This window comes from Ruditapes philippinarum, unplaced genomic scaffold (assembly GCF_026571515.1).
Source record: "Ruditapes philippinarum isolate M1 unplaced genomic scaffold, ASM2657151v2 ctg13109_1_1_1_1, whole genome shotgun sequence".
NCBI lineage: Eukaryota > Metazoa > Mollusca > Bivalvia > Venerida > Veneridae > Ruditapes > Ruditapes philippinarum.
The window spans coordinates 1,080-18,430 of NW_026855623.1; the positions used below are offsets into that span (position 1 = coordinate 1,080).

The window sequence follows — 17,351 nt, forward strand, 5'->3', positions numbered from 1 at the left end:
GTTTATTTTGACAAGTGTACTCTATGTAGATATGGCATATTTGAATTGAATGTCCGCATCAAACTTCAGGAGAGAGAAGGTATTCACTCATTCAATAGCAAGGAAAGAGACTAAAATAATAATATCAAAAACAACAAACTATTTTGTATTGCATCATAATTGGCGGTAATTTGAACCATTAATTCTGAACTTTCAATCTGAATTTAGCAGTATTTTTTACCCTGTACCTATTCTACATTGTTTGTTTTCATATTCTCTAACTTCAACTTAGTCGACAATTTTAAATGTTACAGGAATTAAACGCATCGATATCTGAATTTTCATACAGATTAATCATTTTAACTTTATCATTTAATCATATTTACATGTGTGTGATCATGATACACTTCCTTTACTACTCATTTTCATATCTGGATTGCTTTAGTTTTAGCAAAATATCGATCTTGTAAAGATATTTCAACTATTTTCCTTGTTGTAGATAATGAAATTAAAAATGGAAAAACTTGTTAATTTTAAATTTGTGCCAGGAAAAGTGGCCGCCATTTCGGGGGATGAGATGGAGGAACAGTCACATAAAACCGTCCATTTGCTTTGCTCACCCTGTAAACGTAAGGAAATGAATAAAAAAGCGGACACATATTGCACAGATTGTCAAGATTATTACTGTTCGGCTTGTGTAAAATTTAATGAGGATATTCCAGCCCTCTCTGGACATAAAATTCTAGATAAAGGTAACCAACCGGAACATTTGTAACACCAACACAAAGGTGCGAGAGACACGGGTTTAAACCTGTTGACATGTATTGTCAAGGTCACGATACCGTGAGTTGTTCTACATGGCAATAGATCACAGGTAAGACACATTCTTATGCATGTCATGCAGTGCGTTAGCCGAAATTAAATGATAAATTTAATGAAGTAAATGTAACTTAAACTCAATATAGTGATACTTGTTTAGTTTACTTAATTTGCCTTTGATCCATTCCAATATAATGTACCTACAAATAGTTGCACTTCTGGTGAGATATCTCCTAGAGATATGATTGAATATGTGTAAGCATTGTTTTCAAAAACCTAAAAACAAACCTTATTTAACTTAAGTCCGTCAGTTAAGGAATTTAACTCAGCTTGACATAAAATTATCATTCTGTCTGAACATGATTTTGAAGGTTATATCATGACTTAATATAAAATACGCCTATGTCAAAACTGTTAACTCCTTCAAGCTGTACTTTGGAACCGTTTCGAGTTTCACAATAAACTCATGTGAAATTATAATAAATTTAAAAATGTTTATTGAAATAAAAGCTAGACAAGTTTTACGTGTAAATGCATGTTTATTGTCGTGCAATTAGTATCGTAATATTTTAAATGGTTCTGCGATATACGGATTCAAGCTCAAATAGTTCTATGTTAGATGAACATACGTGTAAGATACATATAAGACATATCTGTTGAAAGCTTAAAGGAAACATATATAATTTACACAATGAGATAGCTAGCTATATCAAATGAAATGAAGAAAGACATTTCTGAGTTAATTGTTTATCAACTTTATACATTTTACAAAATGCACTAAGAAAGTACACTTATTCTTTCTTGCTTGATGTGCAGACACGATTCTTTGTCGAATAGCTCATAAAAATGTTCTTTAAAATCACATTTTACGTACACATATAATTCAACAAGTTTCATCATTCCTATCTAGATAGAATGAAATGCAAATGTCTAATGTAAAAGAAATGCATTGCCCTCGCATTATATACAATATGATAAACAAGATCAACAAGGAAAGGTGGCGTTCAGTGAACGCAACCCCCACCCGAACCAGGAACAAGGGCCAGTGGCAAAGAGCCCAGAAGGACCCCAAAGAAAAACAGGACAGGGCACAAGGCAGAGCACGGGCAGGAATCAATTTTACTGGTTATAATAATTCCTAGTGCAATATGATAACATGTTTGATAAGGACGTCAGAAAAATATTATTTTTACCTCGATATTTGTTTCGTTGTAAATTTATTTTTGTATCTCTGTAAAGTTTTTCATGCTAATGAATCTCACACATTTATACTTGATTCACAATCAGGGTCAGTTTGTTCATATTATGCGCCTGGGCCCGAAGCAAATGTTCTAACTTAATCAACGAGCGTGATCTCTTTATATAGTAAAAATGGTCAGTTCATTCTGTAGTTATAGAGTGGAAACAGTTATATCGGTAAATGTGATTGTGACCTAGACCTTTCATGGTTCACACATCAGCGAGCAAAAGCAAATGTGGTCTTCAGTCAAATAAGGGTTATTATCATATGAAAAATGAAGGATTTGTGTGAAATAGTCTCTTATAATTGAGCGAAAAATATTTAATGTCACCGTGACCTTTATCTCCAGTCATCAGCGCCTTAAACATTATGGGTCTTTTACATACTGATGGTCAAATTCTGTATATAACACGTTGTCTCTATAGGGTCAACACTGTGCATTAGACAAAAAAAACATCAATGTAAGGGTTCTTGCATATCATTGTCATAAATCATCTGTATGTTTCAATCTACCCATCTATTACCTTAAGAAACTAAAAAACATAAGGAACCTAATATAATATATTTAATACTAATAATTATAAATATGGCTGTAACAACCTGTCTTATATACATTTATCTTCATCTGTTCGTATGTGTCGGCTATCTGACAAAAATGCAATAATACATGTAATTATGTAGTTCTGTTCCTAGTTCCTGCACAAAGGGGAATAACTCAAACACATTGAAAATACAATTGGCTGTAGAGTTACTTACAAATCTGATCGTTTAGCTGTTATGATTATAAGCATGTTTATACTTATTAATAAACAACAAAATAAATAGCATGCTAAAAGATTTTTCATAAGATAACAGGTTAATTGATGCTTCATATCAGTTTTGATTTTTATTTACTGGCATTTTTAGCCTTCACTTACGGACACAATAAACGGATATGTTTGTATATTTTATGAACAAAAAATGACTTTTAAATGCTATTAGATTTTGCTGACGAGGTTTGTTAAATATATTAATAAATATATTAGCGACAAGTGTCAAGTTTTTTTCAATAATCTAATAGTGAATTATCCAATTATTCTTCTATTTCATGTAATTTCATGTAGGAATTTTACTGTTTAGTATATTTTGTTTTGTGTATTCATCGTTAGCCCGTTAAGGAGATATTTCAACACATAACGATTGTATTTAATAATTTATTTTACTTCATTCTTGAACAATGAAGCATGACCAACTGTTAAAATATATCTATTATCATGATTAAACAATACAGGAGAAGTTGAGACATCTGTGCTTCCTAACCAAACTGCTCGATCACAGTGGGTACAAAAACAGTTAGATTTTGTAGATAAAAATTACCTTGACGGAATCAACTTTGATTACGAGCGTGCAATATTATATAATCAGACTCAACTTCGCAATGGATACACAGGTCTTGTAATGGAAACAAGACAAGCTTTTCGAGAAAAGTTCCTATCATCTATGGTAAAGTATCTTTCTTTTCTTAATCAAGTATAGCACTCAACATTATTCTGTTTGCTTTGAAACAATTAAAATGTAAATAACATTTTATATAATATCCGAAACTCATTCCATTTTATTATACATAAGGAGCTTCTGTGACTGAGTGGTTAAGGTTAATTATTAATACTAGAAACTTTTCAAAATAACTTTGTTATTTTAATAGCCCAATTACATCTCCCAAAATCACCTTGAGTTTGTAACATTGGGTAACATTACCGTGGATATTTAGACTGATACATAAACAATAGCTGTCTGCAATATTTAATTACCAAGACATATAAGATATTTATAGTAATAATCTGCATGAGTCTCCTGATCCCCCTCGTGCCATGTCGTTTTTTAGTGTATCTTTAAACAACCCTTTGACAGAAATTACCATGATTAGCTAACAGTCGTATGAGGCATAACATACTCGTAATTACAGCAAAAAGAACATCATACCATCTTAATCATTTTTTTAAGGAAAAATAGCAAATATCATTTTATATTGCTTTTGTTTACTAGAATTGATTTCTACTCTTAAAAGACAACATGCTGTTGCTTTAGGTGCTTGCCAAGGTATAGTTGGTGTAAAAAGAGACACCAAAATATTATCATATAATTATTTATTATAGACACTGATATCCCATGAAGGCGAATATTGACTAGCCGAGAGTACTAGGCAAGATCTTTTTTTATTAATTTTAAGGTCAAAAATGTATCCGCATTTACTAATATGATACCATTTTATAAAAGTGATGTTGGAATAGTGCTTCTAATTTTTAATGACATTGAAAGCCTTGTTTAACTTGTTTTCTTGTCTCTTTCTTGACTTTAAGATTAGTGTTGATGTGGCGTGGTCTCCTGCCGGAATAGATTCACGTTTCTATGACTATGTTAAACTATCAAAAGCTTCTGACTATTTCTTTGTTATGGCATACGACGAGCAAAGCCAAATACTTGGTGAATGTATTGCTTATGCCAATAGCGGGTTGGAAAGAACAATGTCAGGTATGAATTGTTTGTGAAAGTCTAACGTCAACTTTATATTCATATTTAAAAGAATGAAACAACTACATTTTAAATGTTGATGATCATTCATGTCAACCTGTTAAAGAAAGAAAATTTCTCACAAATGGTAGTTTTGAGATTTCTGTCCAGTAACTAATGAATAGACCTTTGAAAAACGATCTCCCCATAAAATAAATATATCGTACGTAACCGAAAGGATCAGGATAGTACAGCTAATCTATACAGTCAGAGGCACTTACTACTCAAAATTTTTCTGTATAAATAGATTATTTGTGAACGGATTTTGTTCAAATTTGGACCATACAAAATTCAACATATCATACTTAGCACTTAGAATTATATTTACAATTCATTGATAGGAAAATAAAAAATATTACAAAAACAGATAGGCAACTGTAAAATGAAAATTAACAGAATGACTGTTAAAATCGTAACCAAATGAACAGTCTCTGAATCCCATTAAATCTGTTTGTTAACCATTTCTAATACTTTGTATGTCTCTCTAATTAGTTATAACAACGTTAACACCTTTGCCTTACAGTTCTCTATCCCTAAACAAAGGTTTGCTCGAGTTCCAGCAAATTGCGACGGGCCTCTGATCGCTTTCTCACACGCCTGTTCGTTTCAGCCGACAAGTGTGATGCTTACATCTGGTGACTTAAATTGGGATGTAGGAGTTGCTGGAACTAGAAGAAGCCCTTATTAAGGAGTAGAGAAAAATTCCCCATGCCTTCATGAAAAACTACGACATAACCATGAGACAGGTGTTCACCACCATTGGAGGACACACAAAGTATTAGAACTGGTTAACATACAAAGTTAGTGGAATTCAGACACTATTCATTTCGTTACGATATTTACAGCCATTCTGTGATTTTTTATTTTGCAGTAGCATATTTGTTTTGATATTTTCTCTATTTTCTTGTCAATGAATTTTAAATAAAACTCTACGGAATAAGTATGATATGTTGAATTTCGTATGTTAAAACGTTAAACAAAATCCGTTCACAAATTACCAACTTATATCGAAAACTGTTAGTGTTGGGTTATAAGTGCCTCTGAGTGTATGCATCAACAACTGTGCAGTAGACAATATATAAGAATTGCCAAATGGATGAAATTGTACGCTGACATATAGTGTTATAGTAAACATTATGTTATTATTCTGATGAAGTAATATATATGTTTATTATATTTCTGATAAAAGGCGTTATGGAATACTTAGAAATTGGAATATCGTCTGACAAGCTCATTCTTGGAGTGCCTTGGTACGGCTACTATTACCCATGCTTGACACAACATTCTGGTCGACAAAAGATCCTTTGTCATATCAAATGTGTTTGTTCATGTTGACCTCCACATTATTTGATGACGACACTTTTATATTATATAATTATTCTTTCATCTTAATTCAAAAAGAAAGAGAAATCTTGAAAAGGCGAGATCCCTCGAAAGAAATAAAAATATACATGTAGTTTAAAATTACAGTTTTTATTGAATTTGTTCCTGAGTGCAATATCTATCAAGCCTCAAAGCGCTAGATAAAGCAAACTTAGAAACATTTATCTTCAATTCATCGATACAGATTCCTCAAACTTTATGTTATAAGCATGTGTAATGATATTTCAGGATGACAAATGCTATTTAAAGAAGGTTCCATTTCGTGGTGTTAATTGCAGTGATGCAGCGGGACGTCAACTGAATTACTACACTATAATACAGCTACTAAAAAACTCTACAAGTGGACGTGTATTTGAAAAATCTACAATGACACCTTACTTTAATTACAAGGTACACTTCCATAACGTTAAAACATTTTATGCGACTGTTAAAATAACGAAAATGCAATGACATCATTTGTATCTGATATAACTTATTTCTTTTATTTGACAAATGACAACGACTCCTGTATTTTGCAAATGCGATGCATTTTATATAGATACAATATTGATTCGGGAAACTGTTGATCAAAATCCAATAATAATTATGTTTACATTTTGCTACCTTATGAAGAATAAATTCACATTCATCACTACTCTATCCAGGTGATGTGCATCTAACATGCTCTTAAACCATTAACTTATCGTTTTAAAGCTAACATTTAGTTCATTGTAGGACATATTTATTCCTTTCTGACGCATAGAGTGCCTTCAATTAGTGCATTATTTTCAATACGTTACATTATATGGTGATCAATGATTTTGCTTGCAACTCATTTAGTGTATCTAATTTACCTGCATTTTAGAATATTTCGTCAGGCATTATGCATCAGATACGTTATGACGATCCACAAAGTTTAGGATATAAATATACGTTTGCAATAGATGAAAACTTACGAGGTGTAGGGATATGGAACACGGAGTGTGTGAATTACACAAGCGGAAAACATGACGACATCATTGCTGTAAAAGAAATGTGGGACGCCCTACCAGAATACGAAAAATAACACCAGCAGACAATTATTATGTGTACTGAAATAATCATCAATGAACTTAAAACAACATTTTGACATTGTTATTGACTGAATTAAAAAATATTGATAATTTGTTAATAGATGTTCGTAAAACTGTTTATCAATTGATCAACCGATATTTATTATGATGTTTGGTCTATATATCACCATCGGTAAACGTACGGTTTGACGCCTTACAAGGTTGTAAAAACATGAAAGAATAATAATTTATTCTGTTAAACTACTTTACTTTTAAAAGAAGTTACATAGCACTGAAATAAAAAGGTATTTTGATTTCCATAAATAGTACATCAATTTACATATGTATGAGTACAAAAACATAGAAATAAGATGTTTATTTCGGAAGCAATTGTACTCTTTAATGAAAACTACTGACATTGTAGATATACCATCTTTGAATTGAGTGTGTACCTACCAAACTTAATTAGAGAGAGGGTATTCACTCCTTCAAAAGCAAGAATAAAGAAAAGTCATATCAAAAACACCAATAAATTTAGAGTTGACAACATTCATTATGATCGGCGACAATTTTAACCATTGTAGATTTTGTACTTTTAATATGTTAATTAACTTTTATTCTCTTATTGTACCGTATACACATTCTATTTTATTTGTTTACATATTCTCTAACTTAAACTCAATCAATCGACACGATTTTATGAGATTTTAAGAAAATACAATTCTTACCGCATGCAGTCTCAGAAATTTAACAAGTTATTAATTGTTATAAAACGCATCGATATCTGAATTTTCATACAAATATCTATTCGATTTAAGCATATTTAAACGTGTTAGATAACCTCCCTTTACTACATTTTTCCATATCTGGATTGGTTTATGTTTAGCATTATACCTATCGTGTAAAGATATTTCAACTATCTTTGCTGTAATAGATAATGAAACCGAAAATGGACTATTTTATTGAAATGTAAATCTGTGTCAAGGAAAATGGCCGCCATTTCGGGGAGTGAGATGGAAAATCTGTCGGATGAAACTTTTCAGTTGTTATGTTCACTCTGTAAACGTAAGGGGAGGACTAAAGAAGCGGACAAATACTGCACGGACTGTCATGATTATTACTGCTCGGAGTGTGTGAAATTCCACGAGGATATTCCAGCTCTTTCCGGACATAATATCCTAGATAAAAGTCAACAAGAAACAAGGGTAGGTTTACCTGTAGCACCAACGGAAAAATGCGAGAGACATAGGTTTAAACCTGTTGACATGTATTGTCAAAATCATGATGACGTTGGTTGTTCAACATGTATGGCAGTAGATCACAGGTATAGATATATTATATATACTTTAACTTGAAATCAGATATAATTTATAGTATTAGCATACCCTTATTTAACTGACTGAATAAACAGTCCTTTATTTTTGTTTGCTCAGACGTAAAGATGTACCAAGTAAGCGACGCTTTATTTAACTCCATCAAGATTCATGACTGTATATAAAAGGGTGTAATAAAATAGCCATGTAAAGTTATTTACAGTCAAGTCAATTGCACCTAAAGATCATAACAAAAACGTGAAACGTAACAGGATATGCTTTAGTTTTCTGTTTCAATAATACATGTTTTGTGAAAAGAAATTAAAATGATTGCAAAAAATACGAACAAATCATTATACCAATTTTTTATTTTATGCATTTTTCCAAGAATGAAAATATTTTATTGTTATTACCATAGGCGTTCAGTTTTGCAAACCGGCACGTCTCGGATTGATTAAATAAATATGTACTTGATTTTATGTATAATACAGTGGTTGTATAAATAATGCAATTAATCGAGTAAAAACATTTCGCGTCCAATACAAACAAGACCGGCTCTTTAAAACCTCAAATGACTTTTATATGATGTTGGTTTTGTTTTCTTTCTTGTTTGAAATTGTTTCTGGTTCTGTGAAATTTAACTTAATTTAAAGTTTAGTTGAATTTTATACACAGTAACATTTTATGATAGAAATAGAGTAAAATGTCATATGATGGATGTTACGGAATACAACAAATGTGTACACATTTGAATGTACAATGAGATAGTGCGTTGATGTTAGTGTTCATGCACAATTATACTACATTTAAATCTAAGATGTATGACCAACTGGCAGCACTTGAAAAAAGCGCCAACATTTAAAAACTTGGCAAAAGATGGCGTCGTTAAAAACATAGTGTTTAATTAATGTAAAATATTTTTATCACCTTAACATTGGGGGATATATTTTCATAAACACCATTTTTTACTTTCCATACATAGGTCATGCAACGATATCTTCGATGTTCCAGGGTTTGTTCAAATAAACCAATCACAAACAAAGAAAACACTTGAAGATCTAAACGTAGAAAACGCCAATTTGAAGAAAATGCTAGAAACTCGTATACATGAGAGGGAGCGTTTGATGAAAGACAAACAAGAAGCATTGCTGAAATTGAAAGATTTCAGAAGGGAAATTGAGCTGAAACTGGATAAACATGAGCAAACAAGTATCGAACAAATTGAGAGCAAATGTAATGTCATTGCTGAGAAAATAAATGCAGAAATAAAGGTCTTAGAAACTGTACAGAAAGATGTTGAACATGCTGAGGATAGAATGGTATCATGTGATGCTGATAATAATATATCCCAAGCTTTCGTCTCTTCTAAAATCGGTAAACGAGCTATTGGTGCTGCCATAAAATGTCGAGAAGAAAAAGCAACTGTAAAGCATGTTATAGATTTCGAGTTCAAGAGAAATGAAAATATAATGATCTGCCTGAATGAAACGGGAAATCTTGGTAATCTATGTCAATCCAATGAAATCTACAAAGTAAAGAAGAAGAGAACATTTAATGTTAGACATCAATCTGACACACAAACATGTTATATATACAGTGCATGTGAACTTGGTGATGGGTCTATAATTCTTGCTGATAACAACAATAAGAAATTGAAACGTATTGACAGCAAATTCACTAACACAGATGTTTGTGAATTACCAGTGTCGCCATATCAGATTTGTACTATTAATACACATGATGTAGCTGCCATATGTGCAAATGGACAAACTGTATATTTTGTTTCTTTTGCCAAAGAACCAAGACGAACTAAAGAAATAAACATTGCCTTTGGAAGTTATGGTATTGCATACGCGTTGTCAAATTTATACATTGCTGATTCTAAAACGACTGTTTTCGTTTACGACAGGAATGGTACGAAGCTTAAACAATTCACAAACAATCAGACAGGGCAGCCGTTGTTTGATAATATCTACAACATGACTGTGAATACTGATGGTAGCAGGATCTATGTTGCTGATACCACATTTGGAATTGTTGCTCTTAAAGAGGATGGTACACTACAAGGAAAGTATAACTGTGATGAACTTGGTTCTGTAAGACGCGTTTGTGTGGCTGATAATGGGAATATTCTTGCATGTGGATATGACAATAATTGCATTTTACAGTTACCTAAGGATGGGGAGAAGCTGGGAAATGTTTTGTCCTTAGATGATACAAAAGTAGGATGCCGTTCTTTATTATATCTTAATAAGAAGAATGAGCTTGTAGTGGGTCGGGATGATGACAATATCGACATCTACGAACTCAATTGAAAAAAAATAGGTACGAGTCATAGGTTGTACAACAAGTAACATATTTTGTATTGTAAAAACTATATATTCTATGTAGACTGTAACATTTATATGCTGTGTAAATTACATTTTGTAAGAAAAATACTTGGTCCATATTTTCATTGATTTTGTAGCACAAAATATTGTATCAATAAATAATAATTTGTTTAAAGAAAATAGAAACATTTTGCATTTAGTTTAAACAATTATACTTATTTATTTCAAATTGTACAACATAAATATATACAATAAGCATACTACATGTATATCCATGTCGTTCTAAATAAAGTTGCAAAAAGTATATTTCAGCTATATATCTACAACATTTTGTGCAAGTAGAGATTGCGAATATTACACATCATTTTTCGTTGTTTTTCATAAATAAAAGCAAGATCAATACACTCTTAGAATTAGTACTGCAGATATTTGAACACATAAAATGCATCGGGTAAAATATACATGGACTAAATTTTAATGTACAGGTGTACATGTATAATACAAATGAAGAAACTTTAAGATTGATATACGCCTGTACTCTTATGGTTTAAACTTTTATGTATGTTTAAAAAAGAATATATAAGAATTTAAAAAAAGAATAGTGCAGAATAGTAGATATGGTAGTTGAAACGGCATATATTCTGTCAACCTAAATGTTGGAAGGAGTTGGTTTTGTCTCCTTATTGAGCGTAAATGGACTGAACTGAATTTTGTTTATTGTTATTATTCAACCTTCCAATTGTAGTCTGAAAATTTAATCATACCATTCAAATTGAAATCTTAATCTATAAGATATAAGTAGTGCCAGAGTGATCTACTGTCACAATGAAATAACTAGCATTTACATAATACAAACATAGCATAAAATACACGCTAATGTTAGCGCCACAGTTTAAACGTGTAATTGAAACGAAAATGCTGTATACAATTCTTTGTTTGAATATGTATTAAAAAATACATTGTGCTACATTCGTGTAATATAATAATTTTATTCAACTCGTTTATCTAGCTCATAACTTCTGCATATACATGTAACAATGTAATCGATTCGTGTGCAAACCAATATGATCAAAATCAAAATAATCCATTCAGAACCTTTGAATAAGTAATTGAATATAATCATACTGTTTTGCACACGAATCGAACTTTATAATGTAGAAAATTAATCACTAACCAGATAGTTGAAAATGAGATAAGAGTTCGATACGATACCCGGCATGAGGAAAGTTCACCTCTGACACAAAACCTTTGACCAGCATATGAACTTGCATAAAAAAATGCAGCATTTGTTAAAAACTTATTTATTTATTTAATTAAGGATACTTATGTTGTACAAAAATGTGAACGAGGAATTGTCGATATTGTGTTTATTTCTGACGTAAGTGTTCTTAAAGACGTAAATAGCTTACGATATAACCCTACTCTTTTAAGACATTAATGCAAAAATCAATAATGAGTGTAGGGGCGTCCAAGGCCGAGTGGTTAAGGTCGTTGACTTCAAACTACTTGCCACTCAGCGCTGTGGTTTCGAATCCCGACAGGGCCTCTGAATTATTTCATGTGAGGAAGCTATCCAGCTAGCTTACGGAACCTCGGTGGTTCTACTCAGGTGCCTGTTCGTGCCTGAAATATTGCACGGAAGGGCACATGAGGTCTTCCTCCACAAGTAAAGCTGGAACGTCGCCATATGACCTATACTGTGTCGGTGTCACGTAAAACCCAATTAAATTCAAACAATGAGTGTAAACCACGCCTAACCACGCTAGAAATCTTAGATAGGCTTGTCCATTTTTCCGATCTGGTATAAACAATTTTATTTTTAGATAACTTTTAATATGCATAGAACAAATAGCGAACAGAGCAGTGCAGACAATGATCACAGACGTGCCGGCTGATCATTGTCTGCACTAGTCGCATGGATATAATCAGTAATCGATTGAGTTCTGAGAGATACGCTTTGATAAACTCTGTTATAAGTGTTTTTATCAACATGCAGCCTCATTAAGCACTTGAGAGTGTTGATTACAATTCTTCTCCACAGAATCAACATGCATCAACTGTCGTTTGATTTATATAAAGGTTGAAAGAAATATATTTACACATTTAAACATGCATATATAGGTTGAATTTATAAAATAATAACCACTTAGTATTCAATTAAACTAACTTCTTAACTTTTTGACGCATACATTTGTAAACATTCTACGTACCTGAAGTGGTTTATAATTAGCGCAGTATCGATCGTGGTAATAACATTTCCTGTTATAGATAACGAAACCGAAAATGGACATATTTCATTAATGTAAATTTGTGTAAAGGACAATGGCCGCCATTTTGGGGAGTGAGATAGAGAAACGGTCAGATAAAACACTTCATTTCTTATGTTCACCCTGTAAACGTAAGGAAATAAATAAAGAAGCGGACAAATATTGTGCTGACTGCCATGATTATTATTGTTCGGATTGTCTAAACGTTCACGATGAATTTCCAGCCTTGTCTGGACATAAGATTCTAGATAAAGGTCAAGTCAAAGATGAAAAGAGCGGAACATTGCCTGTAACACCAACACAAAGATGCGAGAGACACGGGTTTAAACCTGTTGACATGTATTGTCAAAGTCACGATAACGTTGGTTGTGCTACATGTATGGCAGTAGATCACAGGTAAGATCTAATTTAATTTATGTCATGTTCTACGTTAGCCAATATTTAATGATAAATATATCATAATGAGGTAAATGTCAATTAAATTTAGTGATTTGGTTTAATTTACTTCATTTGCCTGTTCCTTATTCCCAATTTAACTTACCCGCAAACAGTTGCATTTCTGGTGGGATACCTCGAGATACGATCAAATATGTGTTCACGTGAATTTCTAAAACCTAAAAATAAACCTTGTTTAACTTGAGTCCGTCACATATGAAATTTTACGAAGCTTGATATACAAATAAGCATTATGTCTGTACGTGATTTTGCAAGGTTATGTTATAATTAATGAAATAATTATTCATTTTTCTTCATGTCCTAATGTTTATATCCATTGAACAAACACAAGGTTAGCTTTTAAAAAAGCTAGTAGCGACTCGCTTCATAATTTTTTCCAGGGGTGTGTTTAAATGTAAAAATGACAGTTCTGTTAGCTGAAGATACTTTGAACAGCGAATATCAAAATAAAAGTGACATAAAAAGTTATGGAAGCCAGTTCTCTCAGTTTAACAAAGAGGAATATGAGTATATATGAAGATGCATGTAAACAGATAGAAAGAAGTCCCTATGTCTTTGTACATTTACTGTATGGCCTGTTGACCTTGACCAAAAAAAAATGTTAGATAGGTAGAATTCATAAAGATGTCTTTTTATACGACGTTAAGTTGTAATATGTTATTTAGTATTGGAATGAGTGACAGACACAAGTCCTATACAGGAATATATTACTGAAGAACTCTCTTGGGTGTGGGCGAATTTAGATTCATTTGGGCATGATTAACATTTGATTTTTACAAGTTCTTAAGGCATTAGTACATATTCAATATTAAAGGTGGAGGCACTGAAGTTATATCAATAAGACTTAAACATATTTTCCCTAAGCATTTTAATAAAAAGCATGTCCACTTCATCTTGGTATGGGAAACATTTTAAACAAATAGATATGATGTAGATACATGAACAAAATTTCAAAGTGGTCAACAAGGCAATACCACATGCCAAATATTTAAGGTTTAGGCATTAATAAGGTATAAAGGTGTGCGTATGTGTTTCTATTTAAGACGTGTCCTTGACCTATGCGTAGAACAAAATGAACAACTATGAAAGAGGACTCCTGATGGTATTAGATATATAGCGATCACGGGAATTAACCACTGCCATGTCATATTCAGAAAGGCCGGGATCGTATTAACCCATTACGCGATATACACGCCTTTTAACGCCTTTTCACCCCTTCTTTTGTTGTCTCAAATGGTGAATAAATGCCTTATTTAGGCCCCCAACACTTGTTTTTAGTTGAGAAATGTTGTTTTTAAAAAGTGACCACTTTTTCGGCGCGGCCCCAACCAAAAGATGCATCAGGGGGTTGCCAGAAGGGGGATATGCCCCCTTCTGTTTGGGGGGTTTGAAGGGGGCGGCAGTCCCCCTCGTCGCCAAGAAAATTTTGCACTTGTGACAGGCTAAAATGACCCCAGATCAATCATAAGGTAACGTGTAACAAACGCTGAAAGGCATTTGACTCTATCTCAATCCATTAAGAAGTTGCAGCACTTTGAAATCAATTTTGATGGAAAAAATCTTTTTTGTTATCAATTATGTTAAGTATATCTTACGATCTTTTCTAAAAATAATATTTGAATACATGAACATAAAATTGAGCCAAATATTATATTAACAAAAACTTTGATCTTTTTTCAATTAGGCATATAATTACAAGTATTGCGATTTCCGCATTTTAAGTTTGTTAATAAATAGCTCTAAATATATTTAAATATTTAAGTTAAATTAATTTACCATTCATTTCATATAATAAAAGGTAAAAAGTTATCGTTCAATCGCCTTTCTCAACACATATATAGTTTATTCCTTTTCCCTATATATCTAATACTATCCAGGATCCCGGGCGTCCCGGATCCCGGGATTTTTCCCCCACCCTAAATACCGGAAAGGATAAAATGACCGGAAAAAGAAAAAGAAAAAAAATGCACAGAACCAGATGTACACTTATGTTAATTAACCAAACGAAAACTTACTACAGAGAAAACAGGTGAAATCGCTAAATCAAAAGTCAGTGTAAATATGATTTATTGAAAAGAATTCATGAAAACAAACATTTTAATCATCATTATATCTTTGCGCTCAAAGCAATACTTGCTGCTTTTTAAAAATGGCGTGAAAATTGAAGGTTTTTTGACGCTATGTAAGATTTAATTTGATTGGCTAAATAATTTTGGATTCCAGCCCTGACAGATAAATTTTGTAGAAAGCTGGAAGCCAAGCTTCGATTAAATTTTTGGATGGATTCGGAGTTTTAGGTTGTTTCTCAGTAAAATCCTAACGTAATACCGGCTCGCCGTGGCGAGCCGGCATAATTCGTGATCTCTATCAAACGCACGGTTTGGATTTCATTGCTGTTATGTATTGAAGTCTCCTGTGGCGTGACACGCGAAATTAATTTTTCTTTATCTTTCTTAGTTTGTTTTGAAAATGAAAAATGTTTTTCATGTAACAAATGGAAAATAAAATCATCTTTTTCCTTTTTCGTTTGACATAGTTTTCATTCTTTATATAAAATACGCCTTAGTCAAAACTTTCAAACTGTACTTTTGAATCCTACATATCTAAATCGGTTCAGCAATATACGGATTTAAGCTTTTCAGTGATTAGATGAACATGAGAGAAATAGAGGCATATAATTATGTTGAAGCTAGAAACAGTCATGTATAATTTACACATTAAGATAGCTTCTGTATCAAATGTTAATAAAGAAAGCATTTCTGGGTTAATTGTGAAGTTTTGTAAGATATTTAACTTTTGAACATTTCTCCATACATACATTTTTACAATGTGCACAAAGCAATTACATTAAATTCTTCTTTCCTCAATAAGTATGATGTCATATGAAAAATATCCAAATTAACACTTTTTTGGGGCTTAAACCTCTAGATTTTCACACGTTGCTCATATAAATAACGAAGTGATAAAATTATTCATGTTTGATGAATCTATATTTGTTTCATATAAAGATGGTCATACATTACAATATGATTTATCAACATATGAGAATATACGTCGTATTGATAATTCTCGTATGATTTTAAAAAGAAGCAAAATAGTTGATGAACAGACGGAATACTTTTTTTTTCAAATAAAATAAAAATGAGCTTTAACACATTTCTGGGAAGAAAACTTACCAATTTATTGGTGCAAATCTATTTTTACAGTACACATAAAATTCAATAAGTTTCTTCCTTCTTTTTAAATGTTGTTGACGGGTATTAAACCCTTGCAACCAGCAATCCTTCAAAAAGTTAACCACTCAGTCGCTCCATGACTATTAAATTATTTAACATTGTTAATTTGGGTAAAAGTGTTAAATATCTCGAATTAATAGAATTACCTGCCAATGACTAATTTAAATAAATGCATGTTTAAAAATTTTAGGGATGTGCGGTATTACCGGTATACCGGTATACCGCGGTTTCGTTCAGACGCGGTACGTACCGGTACGACCCCTAGGAATACCGGTTTTTTAATATATATAATTTTACATAATATTTTTTATAAGATTCGGACGTTATTTACCCTGTAATCTGTGTTTCAACTTTCAACCTAAATTAAAGTGGAATTCCAAGTCTATTTTTAGAGCAGCAGTAAATGCACAGTATAATACTCTAACGAATAATTAGTCGCGGAAAGGTCGGATCGTTTCCCGGTTGTTTTTCATATTTATTATGTAGTGTAAATACATTTCATCCGCCGACATTTTTATAATTTCTATATATAATATAATATATTATTTTTGTTGTAAGTTTGTATAATGTTATATAATATAAGTAAATATTCAACATGTTTATTCATTTAAATAAATGAATAAAAAATACTTTCAATGCATCGAAATTTAGATGATCACGTAAATGACCATTACGAATAACAAATATTTATGGAAATGTGACATCATTTTATTTTTAAATGAAGGTGTTTAGATAATTTTTACCACG

At 32.0% G+C, this 17,351-nt stretch overlaps 3 protein-coding genes across 3 annotated transcripts; all 3 read left to right on the plus strand.

Annotated features, from left to right (window-relative positions):
- Positions 1-493: 493 nt before the first annotated feature.
- Positions 494-7,192, plus strand: LOC132743932 (di-N-acetylchitobiase-like). The gene is made up of 6 exons (XM_060732536.1): positions 494-731; positions 3,303-3,520; positions 4,321-4,549; positions 5,778-5,876; positions 6,180-6,361; positions 6,816-7,192. The coding sequence occupies exons 1-6, from the start codon at positions 494-496 to the stop codon at positions 7,014-7,016; spliced, it is 1,167 nt and encodes a 388-aa protein (XP_060588519.1). The 3' UTR covers positions 7,017-7,192.
- A 691-nt stretch (positions 7,193-7,883) lies between these two features.
- LOC132743935 (uncharacterized) lies at positions 7,884-11,908 on the plus strand. The gene is made up of 2 exons (XM_060732538.1): positions 7,884-8,326; positions 9,298-11,908. The coding sequence occupies exons 1-2, from the start codon at positions 7,992-7,994 to the stop codon at positions 10,628-10,630; spliced, it is 1,668 nt and encodes a 555-aa protein (XP_060588521.1). The 5' UTR covers positions 7,884-7,991; the 3' UTR covers positions 10,631-11,908.
- A 1,059-nt stretch (positions 11,909-12,967) lies between these two features.
- Positions 12,968-13,308, plus strand: LOC132743933 (tripartite motif-containing protein 66-like; the record flags this gene model as incomplete). The annotated part of the gene is made up of 1 exon (XM_060732537.1): positions 12,968-13,308. A coding segment is annotated over exon 1 (341 nt), but the record flags the coding sequence as incomplete, so codon positions are not given.
- Between the last annotated feature and the right edge of the window lie 4,043 nt (positions 13,309-17,351).